This window comes from Solea solea, chromosome 16 (assembly GCF_958295425.1).
Source record: "Solea solea chromosome 16, fSolSol10.1, whole genome shotgun sequence".
NCBI classification, from domain to species: domain Eukaryota; kingdom Metazoa; phylum Chordata; class Actinopteri; order Pleuronectiformes; family Soleidae; genus Solea; species Solea solea.
Genome location: NC_081149.1, coordinates 13,979,635 through 13,997,933, shown reverse-complemented (window position 1 = coordinate 13,997,933; position 18,299 = coordinate 13,979,635). Strand labels below are relative to the sequence as shown.

The following is an 18,299-nucleotide window of genomic DNA, read 5'->3' as shown; positions in this document are numbered from 1 at the left end:
TAGGATTTGAACCAATTATCAGATCTATCATATATTGTCTTCATGAAAATAGAGTGTTTAATCCTCCCTTTTGTATTTCATATACAGTATTACAGCTCTTGTCTCCTAACAGGAAATTGGAAAAAAAAGGTTTTATTTTAAACATTTTGAAGCCAAAATGTCCTCCAATTTAGGATTGACCCAGCTGCAGCAGAATCATAACTCACATCATTCACTTGAATGCCACAAAAAGATGTTCTATAACAAGCAGACCACACAACCTTGACAAGAACAAATAAAATCAGAAAACACTAAGTGTACATAACATAACTGCAGAGTACTTCCTTTATTTTAAATAATTTAAAGGGAAACGTGGTCAAGGGAGTGGTCATGAAAAGCAATGGAGATGGGTAAAAAAAGGTGCAGTAAATGATTGTATTTGGTGTTATTTTTGGCTTTTATTTATTTATTTTCTTTTAAACTAGGATTTACTTGGCTTTACGCAGGCAAGGACAAGGAAAGACACTACAACAGCAATCTGCTGCCGACTAGTGGAAACAACAGCGTGTGACATTCACTGACATTCCTCCACATGTTCAATTATGAGCAACTTATCAAACATGATGTCAAGCAGCATGCCACACAATCACTGTGTATGAATAATTTTGAGCAGTGAAAGATGTATTTATCTGACATCAATTTACACTAAACTTTTTTTCTGTCATTGTACATGAGCAGCTGCTGTTGTATTACATGGTCATGCATGGAACGGTTTATTTAATATAGACGCAATCCTCGCGTGTTTAAGTTTAATTTAGTTTAATTGTAATATTTGGTTCACTCAGCAACAGCAACAGTCGTGAAATTAACATGTGTTTTTATATATATTTCATGGCGGGCGTGTGGCAGCTTCACCTCAGCACAGTGTCGTTGACATGTAAACATACAGTACGTGTGTAAAACACAGTGACAGATGTTGGTATATTGATCATTTTCCTACATTTTTTACTCGTCGATCATATCAATGGTAAACACATCTCTGGCTGCAAGTCACGTGTGCTTCTTTCCCGACAGAGCTGCGTTAGTTCACGCGCTGATTGGCTGGTTATGGTAGCGAGGGCGGGACCTACTCCCTGGTTGGTGCTTCATCGCTGTCTGTCATTTTCGGCGCCGCCCTCTGTTAATGCAGCATGGGCGATAATACCAGACCCGAGAGTTACAGCTGAAGGAGCAGAGCTAACTCACTGTTCACGATTTTGGTCGACTGAGCGAAAGGTGAGCGAACAAACTCCGCGTGGAAATACGTGTCACGTGTACGCGTGAATGTCTATGATGACGGGGGCGATTATTGAACAAAAGCAGGTACGATGCGGCTGTTGTGAGGAAATGTTAGCCACTCGGACTCTGAGATGCTAACCCACATTGCAGCATTGAGCCAGGATGGAGGATCTCGCCACGTTAAGTTAGCTCGCAGGTTATATTGCCTCTGCTGTTGTCAAGCGCCAAAATGGCAAACTATGACATTACACGTAGTAGCAACAGCAGCAGAAAATTATTTCATGTTTATCGAGGTAGTGGCGACGTCTTAACTCTGCACTTCAAGCCCTTTATTTCGATGTTAGCGGTGGCGGAGATTAGCCACCTAGCATGTATGCTATGGCGACTAGCCTCGAACAGTTGGGTCCAGCTGGTGTGGAAGAGGCTGCGACTCCGCGACCGTGTGTCGTTCAAAACGATTGTGTCTAACCAAAATATGTGAAAACTAGCGAAAACAGGAAGCCAACTCGTAAAATTACTCATAGCGACGGAGGGATTTTTGAAGTGACAGCATAACGGTGCTGCCTTCAGGTGCTCCCCCTAAAGTCCATCGTTCGCATTTTCCTTTCCACGAGTGATTTGATTATCATATAAATAAAGCATCACGCTGCGGGAGAAGTCTTTACTCTTTGGCTGCTGACGTGGTCAAGTAACATCAGTGTCAACAAAACAGTTTAGAATTTATGTCATTCTCATCCGTTTCATTTGTTCCTGTGTCATTTGTTCCTGTGTCTAAAAATGAATGTTTTTTGAGGTCCTGGAGATCATCACTTGTCCCCCACTTTGTCGTCCAGGTGTAATTATATCTGTCTGTAATGATCCGGAGTTGATGTGTAATTTTCATCGACAGTATGTTGCTTGATTAATCGATTATTAATACATTTCTAAATTGTCAACTATTTAATTGAAATTGTCTGATATTCGACCATCTCAGCTTAAATGTGAATATTTTCTGTTGTGTAATTTGACAAATAAATCATTAAAACTTGTATATTTTGGTTTGTGGATAAAAGAAGATGTGAGATTATTGTCATTTTGAGGTTTGGACCAAATAAATATCCATGGAGAAAATAACCAATAGATTAATTGATTATGGAAACAATCGTTAGTTGCAGCTTTTATTATTATGATATTATTAACTTTGACTTACCCAAAGCCTAAGAGAATTCTTAAAACAGTTTCCATGCACATCCAATAACACAAACATCCAAGATATTAACTGTCATATCAATTATTTTTGTTGGTTATTTGTTCCAGCTCAATGTACATCGATTGTTCGTATTAGACTATTATGCAGTGTTAGTTAGGAACTTGTGCATTTGAATTTAATCTTCTCCCAAAGGCTTATTTGAGATGAGATTTGAGAAGTAAAATGCAGTGCAGACACAAAATGCAGATTGTGGTGCTATACCACAAGTGCTTTTCAGTAAATGTTTATTTTACTGCAATTTTTATGCATCTGTTTTTGTTATAAATAATGTTTTACATTTTTATCGGATCAAGGAAAAAAATAGTTTAAAAGATAAATCTGACATATGTCGACCCTCAGCTGCCCTGAATTGTACATTGAAAAAATGGTGGTCTTGCTCTGCTGCTGCTATGTTGAGTTGAAAGGCAGATAAATTGTGACCCTTAACCCACAATACATGGGCTACAATATATAATTGAGGGGAGTTGAAAAAGGCAGCCAGCTGTATGTGTGCAGCTGTTGAGATATTTTATATACAAATACATTTTGAAATGAGCATAATGATATGATAATCCTATCAAAAACCGGTGTCGTGCTAAATACATCAACATAGCTGCCGGGTGTAGCAGTTAGCTGTGATGCTGTGAGCTTTGTGTTCATAGTTGTCTCAGTATCAGCATCACATGAAGGTCAGCGTGCCCTTGTGCATATAATGCATGTTCAGCCCTCTCTCTCGCTCTCTCTCGCTCTCTCTCGCTCTGTCTCTCTCTCTCTCCTCGTAACATCACTTCCCACTCGGATGAACACATGGTACTCCATGCTTATGGTGTTTTACGTGTGGTACTGTGACATCTACATGATGTAACACTTTTATGAGTGTTTGTTGTGTTGGGGGGGACGCCTCGACTACATCCTGATTAAACCAAGGCAAAGGGGGACTGAATGAAGGCTCAGTCAGTACTGATAATATTTTGCTAACCTGCTGCCTTTTGTAGAAAATCACACATCAGAAGTCATTTATTGGGCTGACTCTTGCACAGGGTTGCTGTGGAAATGTGCTCACACTATTATCTATATTTAAATGGCCCTTTCAGTACTCTCAGTTCCACTAGGTTTAAAGGGATAACACACAGCCAATGCTAATATTGCCTGTGAATTCTCATTTTCATCTTGTATAACAAAACATGTCACATACAGAATAAAGATAACAATGGAAAGGCTGTTGCCTTTCAATCAATAGAATATGTGTAAGAATTTATCTTGGCAGATGGTAACAGCTGCTCACACCTCATGTGTTCTAAATGTTCAGCCTCTCCAGTCTTACATGTACCCCTCCATCCGTTCCCCATGTTTGCTGTCTTACATAACGGAACAGCTGCCAAGACCCAGCTGGCTCCTCAGATGCACTTGAAGCTTTTGTGGAGCCATGTCAGGATATGTGGCCTGGAGAGGTACCAACTGAGACACAAGCAGATGTTGGTGGTAATAGGCACTTAGTTGAGGGATTAATTCAATATTTATTTGATCGAAAGTAGGTGTACCTCTTCACCTTTTATGTTTAGACACAGTCTTAGTACTGTGAGTAGAGGTCGACCAATATGGGTTTTTCAATAGGCGATGACCATCTTTAGAAATACCAAATGATACACAGAATGTATTAACTCAAATTCACTCATGATCTGTCTCCAATTTGTGTTTCATCTCCACATATTTTAAATAGAAATGTATGAACTACATGTTTATTATAAGGCTAATCAAAAACTAAAAGTTTTTGGATAAAAAACATGTTAGTGCAAGTTTTTGACAACAAAATGTATTTGTTGTAAACTTATATAAACAATAATTGACCAGTTATTTAAATAAGAATCCCCAGACCTTCAATGTGAGACTTTTCCCTCTTTTTGTCTTTTAGGTGGTCTGTCCTAAATAATAAGTAAAGGCTTAAAAAATCCCCCAAAATACATTTTGAAAAACTTGCAGATTATTAACAATGGCAAAAAAATTTGAACTGAGAGGAGTTGGGTGATTATGTGAGCATGATTTTGATCCCTTTGGGGAAATAGGGGGGTTATGTGTTGCCTTATGTGAAATGACAGTTCAAATGGTTTACAATAGTGACACCCAGTCTGTCTTCCTCTGCAGTGATGGTCCAACAATGCCGATAGTGGATAAACTCAAGGAGGCGTTAAAACCGGGCCGAAAGGAAACCGGAGATGAGGGTGACCTCAACAAATTGTTGGCTTCTTCTGCCAAAAAGGTTCTTTTGCAGAAGATCGAGTTTGAGCCAGCTAGCAAAGGTTTCTCTTATCAACTGGACAGCTTAAAGAACAAGTATGTGATCCTCAATCCAAGGAATGAGGGTGCCACAGGCCAAAAGGCCACAGAGCCTCCCCAGATTAAGAGGCAAGGTAAGCTCTTAAAACAAACTGTTAATTTGCAGGATTTGTTTGTCTGACTTTCCCCCCCAATGTTGCCCTTTGTGCTTTGGTTTTGACCCTAAAAGCTCACATCCCATGTTTTTTATTTATTTTTATTTTTTTTACTCGTGTTGCATAACTGACTACACTTTTTCAGTCTCAGAGAACTTTGTTGGGGGTCAGAGCGATGGGATCCCTGCACCACAGAAGATGCTCTTCCAAGGGAACAAGCTTACTCTCAAATGGGAGCGTGTCTACAGGGTGGGAGCCGGCCTCCACAACCTTGGAAACACCTGCTTCCTCAACTCCACCGTGCAGTGTCTCACATACACCCCACCACTTGCCAACTACTTACTCTCAAAGGAGCATAGCCGAGCCTGTAAGTACCTGACTCATATTCTTCAGTGCTTCCAGTCTCACAGCACTTGGTGTCCCACATATTTTAATTTATCCTAATGCTAAAACAGTGTTTGTAGTTAAACATTTTTTTTATTTTGACCCACCCTAACTGTTACTCTATGAGCATATATATGTGCAAGATATTATCTATACGCATACATGCAGACGTGTGTGGCTAACTGATGCCAAAGCAGTTGAAGAAGAAAAAGAAGCTGAAAACACAAATTGAACAAATTGAAGCTGCTTTAATTTTTTCATGTTCTGGTTTTGACATGTTCAGGCTATGATCATTTTTAATATAGAAATACGATTTTTAGTTTTACAGGTGCCTGGTAAGTTTATAAAGGAATAAACACAGGAAAGGAAACATATTTGTCAACTTATCAAAACTTGTTATTTTGTTCATATGATGAGGGGCAAAATATTCTCAACAATAGTTCAAGGCTTAGGTTTTAGTGTTTGTCAGTGAAAATGATATGGATTTGTTGGAAGAGGGAATAGAATGTGTTAAACAGACACTTTTTCTGTTCTTTTATTTATTTATTTATTTATTTATTTATTATTTCTGGTGCAACAAGACCCTGTACCACCGAGTACCTTACAGTAATTGAGGTGCTTCTACAGCAGCCACTGCTCCGAATGTGTTTGAGACAATAGATTGTAAGGAGATTAAGAAGAAAACAAAACAAGCTGGTAATCAGAGCCAATATCTGAGTCCTTTGAGTTTATTACAAATACTACATATATTCAAACCAATATTTATTTGTTATATGATTTTTCTTATACCACAAGACCGGTTTTTGGAAAATGGAACGGTAGCTGAGAACTTAGCCTTAGAGCACCTTGAATGTGTGTAGTTATGGTAACAGACACCCACAAAACTCCGGCACTCTCTCTTTCGCTGGAGAACTTGCACGTTTAAAAAAAAAAAACAAAAAAAAAAACAAATACATTGAAACCATTTTGATAGTTTAAAAAATACAGTGATATAAATGTGTTCATACTGCCCAGCACTAATTTCAGCTTTCACCTTAAAACTGAGGGGTGTCTGAAATCTGTGTAAATATATAACATGATATGATCAGCATGACTTTGCATGTGGGAATGTAAGATTTATTAATTTTTAATGTTATCAAATATGTTTTACTGTAATAAAAAAAAAAAAATTATTGTGGGTATTTTGCTTCTGTATTCTCAGTAATTGAACTGAATACTGAACCTACTTGAGATTAGGAGTGCACTGAAACGCAAATAGATTTTTCTCAGTGTTTCTATAACCCATGTACTTTCATTTGCACGTGACTGATTCTTTTATGATGTTGTCTGTGTTTCAGGTCATCAGTCTGGCTTTTGTATGATCTGTATCATGCAGAACCATATCATCCAAGCTTTTGCCAACACAGGCAATGCCATCAAGCCTGTCTCCTTCATCAGAGATCTGAAAAGTAAGAATTTGACCGTCTCTCTAACGCTGATTTGTTTATGAGCAATATGTGCTTTGTGTAGAGCCTCAGTGTAGGATTTGTCAGGTGTCACTGCCACCTTTTTTTCGGGGTGTTGATTATTTCCAGAGGCACACTATCCCTTATGACAACAGCCAGTAACTAATACTTAAATAGAGTGGGGAAGCTGCAGTTTATGAATGAGCACCATGTAGAGAGCAGGCATGAGATGCGTGTTAAACATTGACATGGTTAGGTAATGTGTGATAGTCTCTCAGGAGTCCTCCCAACCGGCCTGCTACTTCCTCGTGTGTTACTGCAACCGAGTCTCCTCCTCCTGCACCTCTTTCCTTTCTGGTGCTTTGTCCCTCCCTCCACTTCCCTCCCCAATGCCCTTTCTGTCTCCTTGTGACTGCAGGCAGCTGAGAGGATAAGCTTTAGCACAAAAATGTAACCCCCCTTTGTAAAGCGTGACTTACAAACACATTGTATGTCTTTTGATATTGTAATTTCTCTCTATATTAATGTAGTCGGTGGCCAAATTAGAAATGTGCCACCACAGCTAGAACAATGTAAATGCACGTGCTGTAAATTTGACATCTGTGCTCAGCAAGTCCGCCGAATAGATAAAATTGCAGTGCGATGTCATCACATAAAAATCAAAAGAGCTTACTGCAACTGATGTTGTAATCCTAGGGTAACTCACAAAGTAAAACCCCTTACACTCCAGTCTACTGTCAGCTGACTCCAGATCTTCAGGATGTTGTTCTCCTCCTCCACAAGAGAAGGGCCTTGAACTGGTCATTAGTGCGAGGTGTCTTGCTCCATTTTCCCACTCAGTGTAGACTCATCGTCATAAATCTGCAGGGATGCTCTGCCGGGAATGTGGTGATGACCACATTATAATTCTCCCACTTCATACTTTCCCCTTTTCTCCATTAGGAAATAACAGTGGGGGTTTAGCGCTACATTAGCTCTAATGCAAGACTTTTAGATGAGACGTCAATCTGCAGAAGTCACTAAGTGACTTTGAGCTTTTTATTAGCTCATTATTGAAATGCTTGTCTGAGTTGCATGTATGGTACCAACATTAGGGGCAAACTGGAAATACCCATGAAAGAGTAGTCTTTGAATGTGTACAGTAACTGATTATTGCTTTATAAATGTTCCTGAATGCCGTGCGTAAATATCTTTTAATTGCTGAAATCCCATTATAACCTGTTATTCTAAAATATTCAAGTATGATCTGTTTTTAGACTTAAAGTAAACTGCCAGCCAGTCATAACTGTGTGGCTCCTTCTTCAGTCTTGCATCGCGGCTCATAAATTGAATAAACTTGGTTTATTGTGCCTTTTATTGTGTTGTTTTGCAGAAATGTAATTGTAGATAATAAATAACTGTTAGCGGAACAAAGATTAAATAAGGGTAATGCCTCTTTGTTGTCTGTATTATCTGCAATATCACACTTGAGCAGGCAATGGTTGGATTTAATGTAATGATCATTGGCCTCTGCAGTAAATAATGCACATCCCCTGATTCTCTACTGAACCTCCTGCAGTTATCATTATCTGCCTGTTATTGACACATAAACATGAGTATTTGTCACAAGACGCTTAAAGTTTTCAAACCTCTTCATGTTGAAAACCTGGAAATGGCACTAAGCTGAAAATCCACTGTCATTCATAGAAATTGCCCGACATTTTCGCTTCGGAAGCCAGGAGGATGCTCATGAGTTTTTGCGGTACACCATCGATGCCATGCAGAAAGCCTGTCTCAATGGCTACCCAAAGTAAGACTTTTTAAATTGTTGTCTCCTCAGTGTTATGTCTGTTTGGTTTGAATATTGTTTTCATATTTTTTTTCTTAATTTACTCTCTGCCTATAGGCTCGACAGACAGACCCAGGCCACTACGCTGGTTCACCAGATCTTTGGAGGTTACCTCAGGTCAAGAGGTATTTTCCCTTTCTTTTACAGATACTGCACAGTTTCATACACGTTCACATTTCCTAGCAGTCTAAAATCAGTTTCAGGTTCATTTCTTTACTTTTTCATTTAATACATTTTATTCTGTCCAAATGCAAATGATCATAAGTTAAGCCTAAATTGTACTTATATTTATGATGAATTAGAATATTTTCATTGCAGGTATTTTCCCAAACATTCAATCTGATAGTCAGAGGCAGTTGTTGGTCATTTTGTGTTTACAGGACGTTTAGCAGAAGCCTTTTGCAGTCGTCAATGTGAGCCAGTTGCACAAACGGACTTTTATTGCTTATAGACTCGTACAAGTGTCAGATTTTGGTTAGTCATCATAATTATTTTTTTTTTTTTTCAGTGAAATGCTCTATTTGCAAAAGTGTGTCTGACACATATGACCCATACCTGGATATTGCCGTGGAGATTCGAGTACGTATAACAAGACAAGATCTGTTATTTCCATAAAAAACATTGTGTGTGTTATATGTCACTGTTTCTCTAGACGTCATTAGTGCTGACCAGATTTCTCCTCTTGTCTTTCAGCAAGCAGCAAACATTGTGCGAGCCTTGGAGCTGTTTGTTAAACCTGATGTGTTGAGTGGAGAGAATGCCTACATGTGTGCTAAGTGAGTGCCACCTTTACCGAGTAGATGAACAGGACATCAAGAATACTTTTCAATATATAGTCATTTGTTCACAACAGACATCATTTTCTATGATGTATAACAACTATTTCTTTCTTTTTTTTCCCCCCTCTGCAGGTGCAAAAAGAAAGTGCCAGCAACCAAGCGCTTCACAGTCCATCGGACATCCAATGTACTGACCCTGTCACTGAAGAGGTTTGCTAACTTCAGCGGTGGCAAAATAACTAAGGTTAACAGATTTTTCCACACACTTAACTGTTTGAGAGTGCTCTCATTTCTCAGTGCATTTAACCTTTCCTCCTGTTTTTCTTATCTTTTTTTCCCCCCAGGATGTTGGGTACCCAGAATTTCTGAACATCCGGCCCTACATGTCTCAGAGCTCAGGTGATCCGGTTATGTATGGCCTCTATGCTGTTCTAGTGCACTCTGGATACAGCTGTCACGCTGGCCACTACTACTGCTATGTCAAAGTAAGAATGCACTTTTTTTTATTTTTAGATACACTCCCCTTTGTTTTGCAGAAACATAAAAAAAAAGGACTAATGGCAAAGTAACAATCTACTTTTTTGAACTGCTATTCAAGAGCTTCATTCATTTATTAGTAGTAGTTGGCTGTTGCTTCAGCATTTCAGTCTATTATGTGACTTCAGTTGCATTAATTAACATCCTAGATGCGTTCAATTTAATGTCAACTAATTGCTGTAACTCTCCGGTAAATCTTTGTTGCGTTCAAGCAGTTCTGCCCGTTCCTTTGTTTTCTATCGTGTTATCCTCCACATGAGGGTCACGCAGGCTGCTGCAGCCAGTCCCAGCTGATTAGTTCTGCTAGTTAATGTGCAAAATTGGCAGTGTTCTAAGTTGGCAAGTTGTATTTTAAATGTGGGTTACTTATGTAAACTGCACAACTAAATCTGAAAATGAACATGCTGTTAGCAAGTGTGGTGAGATCTAATGACTCGGGCTGTTTTTAATGTCTCTAAAATCTTTCTCTGCTATTGATATGACTGCCCACTTGACACTTTTTTAATAGTCCAGCTTTCACCTTTCAGAATGTAAAGGAGATGATGGGCCTTGTGTGATCTTTATCATAAATGTTTTTTTTCTTAGGCCAGCAACGGACAATGGTACCAAATGAACGATTCAATGGTGCACTCAAGTAACATTAAAGTGGTCTTAAACCAGCAGGCCTACGTGCTGTTTTACCTGAGGTAAGGCTGGAGTCGTGCAGGAGATCAAAGAAGATGTTATCTGTTCCTCTTGGACATATCATTTAATAAAGCGGTGTGTTTGGGTTTCATAGGATCCCTGAAACCAAGAAGAATGCAGACGGACACAGCATCAAACAGGGACTGTTGCATCAGGGCAAGAACAGCGCATCATCTGAACAGATCAAGAGGTCCAACTTGAATGGGCCTCTCTCCTCCCCACAGATCACAAAGGTATAAGGTGTTTGAATGTATGCGTTTTGTGAAATGGTATATTATGTGCCCCAGTTTAACAGTGTGTAAACATTCTGGCAGAAAATACAATTTTTAGTGCAACTTCACCACCTTCTTACAGAAACTTGAGCCTGCACAACTGCGTAAGATCCAGTCTGTGGATGGTGGTTTGGGCCTGCCCATTTCCAGGAATGGTGTGAACACTCAACCACAACCCAGACATAACTGGTCGTCCTCCTCCAGTGGCCCACTGAAACTCCCGGGTGGACCCACGGTCATCGAGGAACCTTTCAAGAAGCTGAAGAAGCCGTCTCCACAGAGCCAAGCGCAGTCCCGTAGCAGTACACCAACCCCATCCAATAACGGGGTCAGTAGAACTGAGGGAGACAAGAAGCAAGGTGGTGAGGGCAGAGGCATCGCTGCATCTACCTCATTTAAGTCTTTGTCTGACTCGTCCTCTGCCGACACCTCAGAGTCAAAGGTACGTAAGCCAAAATGTTTCCATCTTTCTTTTTGCCTTAATGACCCATGTTTTTATTTACGTCGCTAATGTCATTCTGACGGCGTTAATATTGTGTCAGCTTGGTGTATATTTGTAGCCTACTTTGAAAAGTTAATGCATGACAGAAATACTGTTGTATACCAACTAAATATTGCTGTAATATAGGACTATACTGAACCATCATTTTATATTGCCGTTTTATTTATTTTCTAGTCATCTGTACAAACCTTTGTGTGTAAAATGTGGCACAGCCTTTTGTGTCTGAAATACGCAAACGTATCACAGCCATTTCAGGCCTCACATGGAAGCACAAAAGCATAACCCCAGACTGTCCCTGTGGCCTTTGTTTCCCGCCAGGAATCTGCGTCTCCCAAGAGTGCGCCAGTAGGAGAGATGCCCTCCACCCCTCGCAAAGGATCCAATGGCCTGGCTTCTCCAGCCAAGAGTGTGGAGCGCTCGCAGAGCACAGAGGAGACGAAGACGGCGAAAATAAAAACCCCAGCCCTCGGCAACATCACATCTGAAACCACCAGCACCATGTCACCTCCACCTGCCAAGAAACTGGCCCTGTCGGCCAAGAAGGTGAACTTCATTCCCATCCACAGCAGCACCACTGCCTGTCTTTGTACAAGCTCATGATACTTTGGTTTCCTGTTGCTCCCACTCCACACTGCAATCCCAAATATGACCATTGATTTCAATTAGCAGTTTAATTAAGGCAAGTACACATTTTGTAGTTTATTTTCTGCTGTATGTTAACGTGTTGTATCTCCAGTGTATGTGTCTAATCAACCACACGGTAGCACTTGTTTAGAGTCTGTCTTCTTTTTCCTTAAGTTTATTTTTTCTAACCATTTCTAATTCTTCTCTGCCATACCCTTTCCTCCTTGTTTTCCTCCCTTCATCTTTTCACGCCATATATTTAATCGCCCCTTTCCTTATTCGATTCTCTTCCTTATTTTTGTTACATTCATGGCTATTTTCTTTAGACCACCAAGTTTTTATTTATGTCGATAACTGCAGGCTCGCAACTGGAGTCCGAGCAGCATTGATGCTCTGCCCCGTTTGTCATGCCAGCTGTCCAGTGACACCACACATCAAAATCAGCTTAATCCCCTCACCTCTGCCTCAACCTCTCACACTCACAGGTATGACGTGTGAGCCCTAAATCACATAGTTCATTCAGTTTGTACATATTAAGTGACCGTGGAGGTGTTTTTATCAACATGTTATCTTTTATCCACTCCCTAGAGCTGGTCCATTCCATTCCCCTAAAGTCCAGTCATCACGTTTTGCCCACTCAAGTGGGTCCTTCAAACAGCAGAGCCCTCAGAAACCATCCCCTCTCTCCACACTGCAAAAACCAAACTCCAGCCTTTCTCTCCAAACCAATGGCCTTCACAGTCCCAGCCCAAAGAGCCCCAAGTCTTCCAACAACCTCATCTCCATGGTCCAAGACCCAGACCTCAGCAGCCCTTTGACTCTAAATGTCATCAAAAAGAAGAAGAAAAAGAAGCGACGACATTCTGAAGTGGAAGGTGACACACAACCAGCCACGTGCCCCGATGCCGGGATAACGGCGAACCTCGAGGAATCGGTGAGTGAAAAGAAGCACAAGAAGAAAAAGAAAAAGCGGAACAGGGAGACTGATGATGAAGAGAAGGTGAAGGAGCGGGAGGGTGTCCCATCTCATTTGGACACATCAAAGCAGCAGCAGGAGGAGGACTGGTGTCAAGGCGGCATGTGGAGTCTATCATCCGATCCAGCAGCAGAACAGTCTAAGCAAAAGCCTCAATTAGCTTCCACTACTCCAACGGAGTTGGAGTCAAATCATAATGAAGAGGGAAGAGACACTTTGTTGTTGAAGAGGAAGAAGAAGAAAAAGAAGAAGCAACCGGTGGAGGCTCTACAGTGCACAACCTCGGCATGTTCTGCAACAGAAAGGTTAGTTATACATGTAAACGTCCATTCATCGTCTTTTACTTCTTCGATTTGAAGTTCATGAACCAGAGCACAATGTTTCTGAAACAACCAACTCAAAACTGACTCAATGTAGCCACCACATGCAATAATACATATACATACATATAAAAAAGGTAAAATTGGTAAATTGAAGAAATGTCCCATGTTTCTCAGTGTTTGTAAATGACCTGACGTATAGCATGTTTTCTTTAGAAAGGGTTACATTTGCTCCACCCTCTAAATAGTTGAAGTCAAGTTCAGACAACGCGTCTCATTCCAGCTCTGAACGCACTCGTACGAAAATGCTCATTAACTCTGCAAAATTAAATTTTTCCCCAACAGCAGTTCTGAGACGAAGGCTGCGGTTGTTCAGAATGATTCGGGAGATACAAACATTTTGAAAAAGAAATTAAAGATGAAGAAGAAGAGGCTAAAAGAAGATGTGGGACAGTGGGACGAGAGCAGGCGAAGTCCCGGTGGGCAAAATGATGATTGTGAAACGGGGGAGCCCCCTGCAAAAAAGAGCGCCATGGAGAACGGCAAACAAAGTGCAGGTATGTGATGTGGACCTGCATGCACATACAGAAAACCAACTTGGTCTTGTTGCCATGCCACACACAATCGCCTTGGCATTGCAACCTTTTCATTTCAGTGGTTTACAAAAGAAAATAGTCTGGCTCATTCTTTGGCTACATTTAAAAAAGAAAAATGATTGTTTTTTCATATCCAGCTAAAGTGGTTGTGTGGGACAGCCAAGTCAAGGATGGCTACAAACGCAGCCAGGCTCCAGCAACTGATGCAAGCGCTTTAGGAGACAACACCCCGACTCCTGCTGTGTCTGTAGCCTGGGATGGAAAAAAGACGAGTGGTGTGGTAGAGGAGCTGCTCAGGAACGCCACAGACAAGGCTTACGGAGCCAACGGTGAGACTTGGTGTCTGTGCACATTCAAATCTGTGTTATTTCATGGAACTTGTGTTGACGGATGGGTTTATAATTGTGTGTGTCCTATCTAGTCCTCAGCTGGGATGGAGAGGTGTCTGCAGTCAGTAAAGATGCCATTGAAGACATCCGCCATGCAAAGAGGGACACTGTGATCGATGAGTGGGATGAAGACTTTGACAGGGGAAAGGTGAGGATTTAAAATCAACAAAAAAATAAGATACAACTTCTCATTTGCGCTTTTCCAATATACAGTTGTAGCATGACCTTTTGCTTTTCCGTTTTTCTGGGAGAGTACCTTGTACTTGGTACTCGCTTTAGTACCTGCTCTGGCAAGGTTTCGGGCGAGCTGAGTCGAGGGCGACGACCAACACGGGAATCAAACTAAACAATGAACTGTAGATCAGTTAAGACTTAAAAAGAATCCTGAAAACAACACATTTAGCAGGGACATGTCTAAAATTTCAATATTTAACAGAGCAGTCTGGCGTGTTTAGTGTTTGTGAGCCGCATCACAACCCGTTCAGCCATATTTGAGTTTAGTTGTAGTTCAGTGACTGTCAGACAGCGTCTGTGATCTGGTCGTGCAGGAAGTACTGAGCTGCTCTTTTTAATGAAGCGATTCAGTTCAACTGCTTTGCTCGTCTCTAGTTTCGTTTAGCCGTGCTATGACGGCCCCGCCCACATTGAGGGGGTACTGTGGAGTAATGGAAAACGACGTGCCTGATACCCAAACTGCGTAGAGTTGAGCCGAGTAATGCTAGAACTGTAACTGGGAAAAGCGCCAATGGTCTCATTGCCCATTCTTTCCACTCTCCAACCTCTCCTCTTTTTTCTTTTTCTTTTTAATACACAGGTGAAGAAAATTAAAAATTATAAAAGAGAAAGTTGGAGGAGTGGCAGCAGCCTCTTTCAGAAGATCCAAGACCGGAAGAACAAGTGGTCTGTAACACCGGGAGGGAAGAGAGTTTTTGGTGTCCGTCGCTGAGAGTTCAGAGTGCTGATGAGGTCGTGCAAACTGGAAATCGAGACAAAACTGTATACCAAACTTAACAAACTTCACAGCCCTTTTCTCCTTTTTTTTCTTTTCTTATTTTTTTTCTTTCTTTTTCTTTTTCTTTTTTTAAACAAATCAAATTATTTTAACTTTTTTAATCTCCACTTCAGACCTTTATTCAAGAATTGGTATTAGCCAAAAGCAGGACAACAGTTTTACACCACTTCAGTGTCAAATTTAAATTATCCATCCCTTTTTAATCCAAAAGCCTCAGTAAGTGGCAGTAGTGGCACTTTTTAATTAATTCAGTATTTGACAGAAAACAGCCAGAACACATGAATTACTGTTTGTTGACGTCCTCTGAGCTAATATGAATGATGATAATACTGTATATGAGAAAGAAAATCTGCTAATCCAAAACTGTAATTGAAGCCTTTACACACACTCTGCGCTTCATAATCCACATTGAAAGTGATCCTTTTTTTTTGGAAAACCTGCGCCTACAAATTGGACTAAATTATAATGATCTAAGCCAGTATATAATAAAACTATAATTATTTTTTATGTTATACCTTTTATCTTTTTTTCGTGGTTTGTTTCTCAGGACCAAATTTTGCCCACATGTTGGTGAAATTTGGGTTTAAAATAGTCTAATGTTTAAGAAAGTATAATACAGCAAATGTTTTGGTTTTATCTTGGTTATGTACTTGATGATTTATTCAGACTTAATGCGGATACATTTATGACCACGAATTTGTGTTCATACAGTTTGTATAAACATTATGGCTGTTTGTGGACACAACACATTAGTGCAATCCCAGGGAAGACGTGGTTGTGGTTGTATGAGGAAATGGGACAAGATCACTTATTTTCCGCTGTACTGGCGTACTATCTGTCCGACTGTAACTCATCTCCTCAGTCCAAACTTCGGAAATCGGTGTAAGGGGTTTTAAACTTTCTATTCTCTGTACCGACCCTCACCGCAAACACTTCTTTACCAACGTACTCAAATAAAAAGGGTTACATTTTATACTTCAGGCACTGTGTTGAAATGGGACTGCCACATGCTAATTATTTACGTTCTCCTGTCTCTTATATGTCTATGCAATTTTCTGATGCTCACGCCGGTCACCTACAAACTGGGCTAGGACTCAGGAATCAGTCATCCTGTATCCCACCTTCATCAGACACACACACACACACACCCCTCCATTTCATATCATGGACCACCATGTTGCATCCTGTACATCCTGTAGAAAGTCTTTTTATACAAAGTATTTCAGATGTGGAAACCATAGGATCACCTCGCACCTCTCCAGGCACAAATGTATAGAGAAACTTAATGACATAAACAAAGCTAGCTTTGCCAGTGTAGAAGACTGTACAGTCCATCTTGTGCTACCGGTTTCCCTTCCCAATGCTGTAAAGATTTGCCCTTTTGCATTTCTTTTCATTCTAGAGATGTTGCCTTGAATTGGCTATTAAAAAAAACAGTTTAGAATTTAATGTTATAAATATAGAATTTAAAGAAGAAAAGACAGATCTTTAATGTGCTACTAATACGTGGATCACTTGGTGGGTGTTCACTTGGGGAATTTATCTGAAGACGCGTGTGTTCGTTTGTGTAAACGAGAGTTTTGTCTTGTTCTCATGCAAGAACGTCCCTATGTCACTGTAGTGTGTACAGTAAGTGAGAGTCTATGGCTGTCTAATTTCCGTAGGACGCGTTTGTAGGATGTGACTCTGGAACCGACTCAGAGGAGCAATTGCCAGTGTGAATGGAGGTTCACATGTTTGCATCGATGGTTCTATATTTTGCACCACCTTTTCTGACCAAGGAGGAGACCTTTCATAATGAAAGTGGCTCTTACCCATACTAGTTAAATATGAAGGTGCAATAAAGTTGTGACTTTTGCGAGCTCATTGTGCATTTTTCATTTTTATGTTTTTGTCTATTAATATCCCTACCAACGTTCAAAGAACGCTCTCCTAAGATTAGTTACAACCGAACCAAAAACTAATATTTACGGAACGTTCCCTCCAGGGTAAGGTAGGAGCTTAACGTTCCCTAAATGTTGAGGGAACCAAAAACTTTCTCCTGTGGTTGCACCATGGTTTCCACACAATGTTCCCGTTTGGTTGTATTTTGGTTAGTTATTAAAGTTATTAATGCAGAGGTGTCAAACTGGCAGCCAATCAATTACATGTTAGCCATCACTCAATATCATGTTACAATGAAAACATGAACCATGAACCATTTGTTTAACACAGTATGAATATAGACAGAATAAAATACTTTAATACTAAATACAGCATTTTTTTTTATAATAGTAAATAGTTTTAATTGTCACATTAAGTGTATAACATTAAATTACACATACAGTATATATAAGCTTGTTTGGTGTTTTAATTAGTGAATGTTATTCACTTAATTTTACATTTATTTCTCTGTTTTTGAAATTAAGAGATTTATTTTGCATCAAAAATATGGTATTATTGTGAAGTAATACATAATTCCATATCAAGACAAACACTTTTACTTTGAAATTCTGTCAAATATATCTTTATATCAATATCATCCTGGAATATTTACATAATTTTAAGCTCCTATTGCCAAACCCCAACTGAACAGTTTTTCCCACTTTTTTTCCCCGCATTGACCAAACTAGACGCTCATTGGCTCCAGTTCGTTTAAGTTTGACACCCCTGCATTTATGGGGTAAGGAATAAGGTTTTTGGGTCATCCTAAATTTGTAACATTGACATTGTGTTTGTTTATATGCTTCAAATCTAAGTGGAAGAAGGTTCAATTTATTTATTCATAATAATAATAATTGCTCCCACGGGTGTAGTATGTGAAATGCTGTTCCTAAGACCATGGAAAGCAACTATTCTGCACCTCCTGACCAACCTGAGGACTAACATTTAGGGAAAACTGTATCTGCTATCTCTCGTCATGTAGAACCGATGCTATTTTTTCCGTATACTGAATACTGCCAAATTCTAGCAGAAATCCGTCTTTCAAGTTGCATATAGTTTTTACAACTCCAAAATGAAAACTGAAGCTCGACACTCTTTACATATCCAAATATAT

At 39.9% G+C, this 18,299-nt stretch overlaps 1 protein-coding gene across 3 annotated transcripts; it reads left to right on the top strand.

Moving 5' to 3' along the window:
- The first annotated feature begins 1,144 nt into the window (after positions 1-1,144).
- On the top strand, positions 1,145-17,123 carry usp36 (ubiquitin specific peptidase 36). 3 transcript variants are annotated; one of them, XM_058653661.1, is made up of 20 exons: positions 1,145-1,254; positions 4,628-4,893; positions 5,066-5,281; positions 6,636-6,746; positions 8,430-8,532; positions 8,629-8,696; positions 9,080-9,150; positions 9,265-9,347; positions 9,483-9,594; positions 9,695-9,835; positions 10,473-10,573; positions 10,666-10,804; positions 10,926-11,285; positions 11,664-11,888; positions 12,330-12,454; positions 12,558-13,250; positions 13,611-13,822; positions 13,999-14,190; positions 14,283-14,398; positions 15,065-17,123. In XM_058653661.1, the coding sequence occupies exons 2-20, from the start codon at positions 4,641-4,643 to the stop codon at positions 15,194-15,196; spliced, it is 3,453 nt and encodes a 1,150-aa protein (XP_058509644.1). In that variant the 5' UTR covers positions 1,145-1,254; positions 4,628-4,640; the 3' UTR covers positions 15,197-17,123. The 3 variants fall into 3 exon arrangements, with proteins under 3 accessions (XP_058509644.1, XP_058509643.1, XP_058509641.1); XM_058653660.1 differs by having other exon boundaries at positions 5,060-5,281; positions 13,614-13,822; XM_058653658.1 differs by having other exon boundaries at positions 5,060-5,281.
- Positions 17,124-18,299: the final 1,176 nt, after the last annotated feature.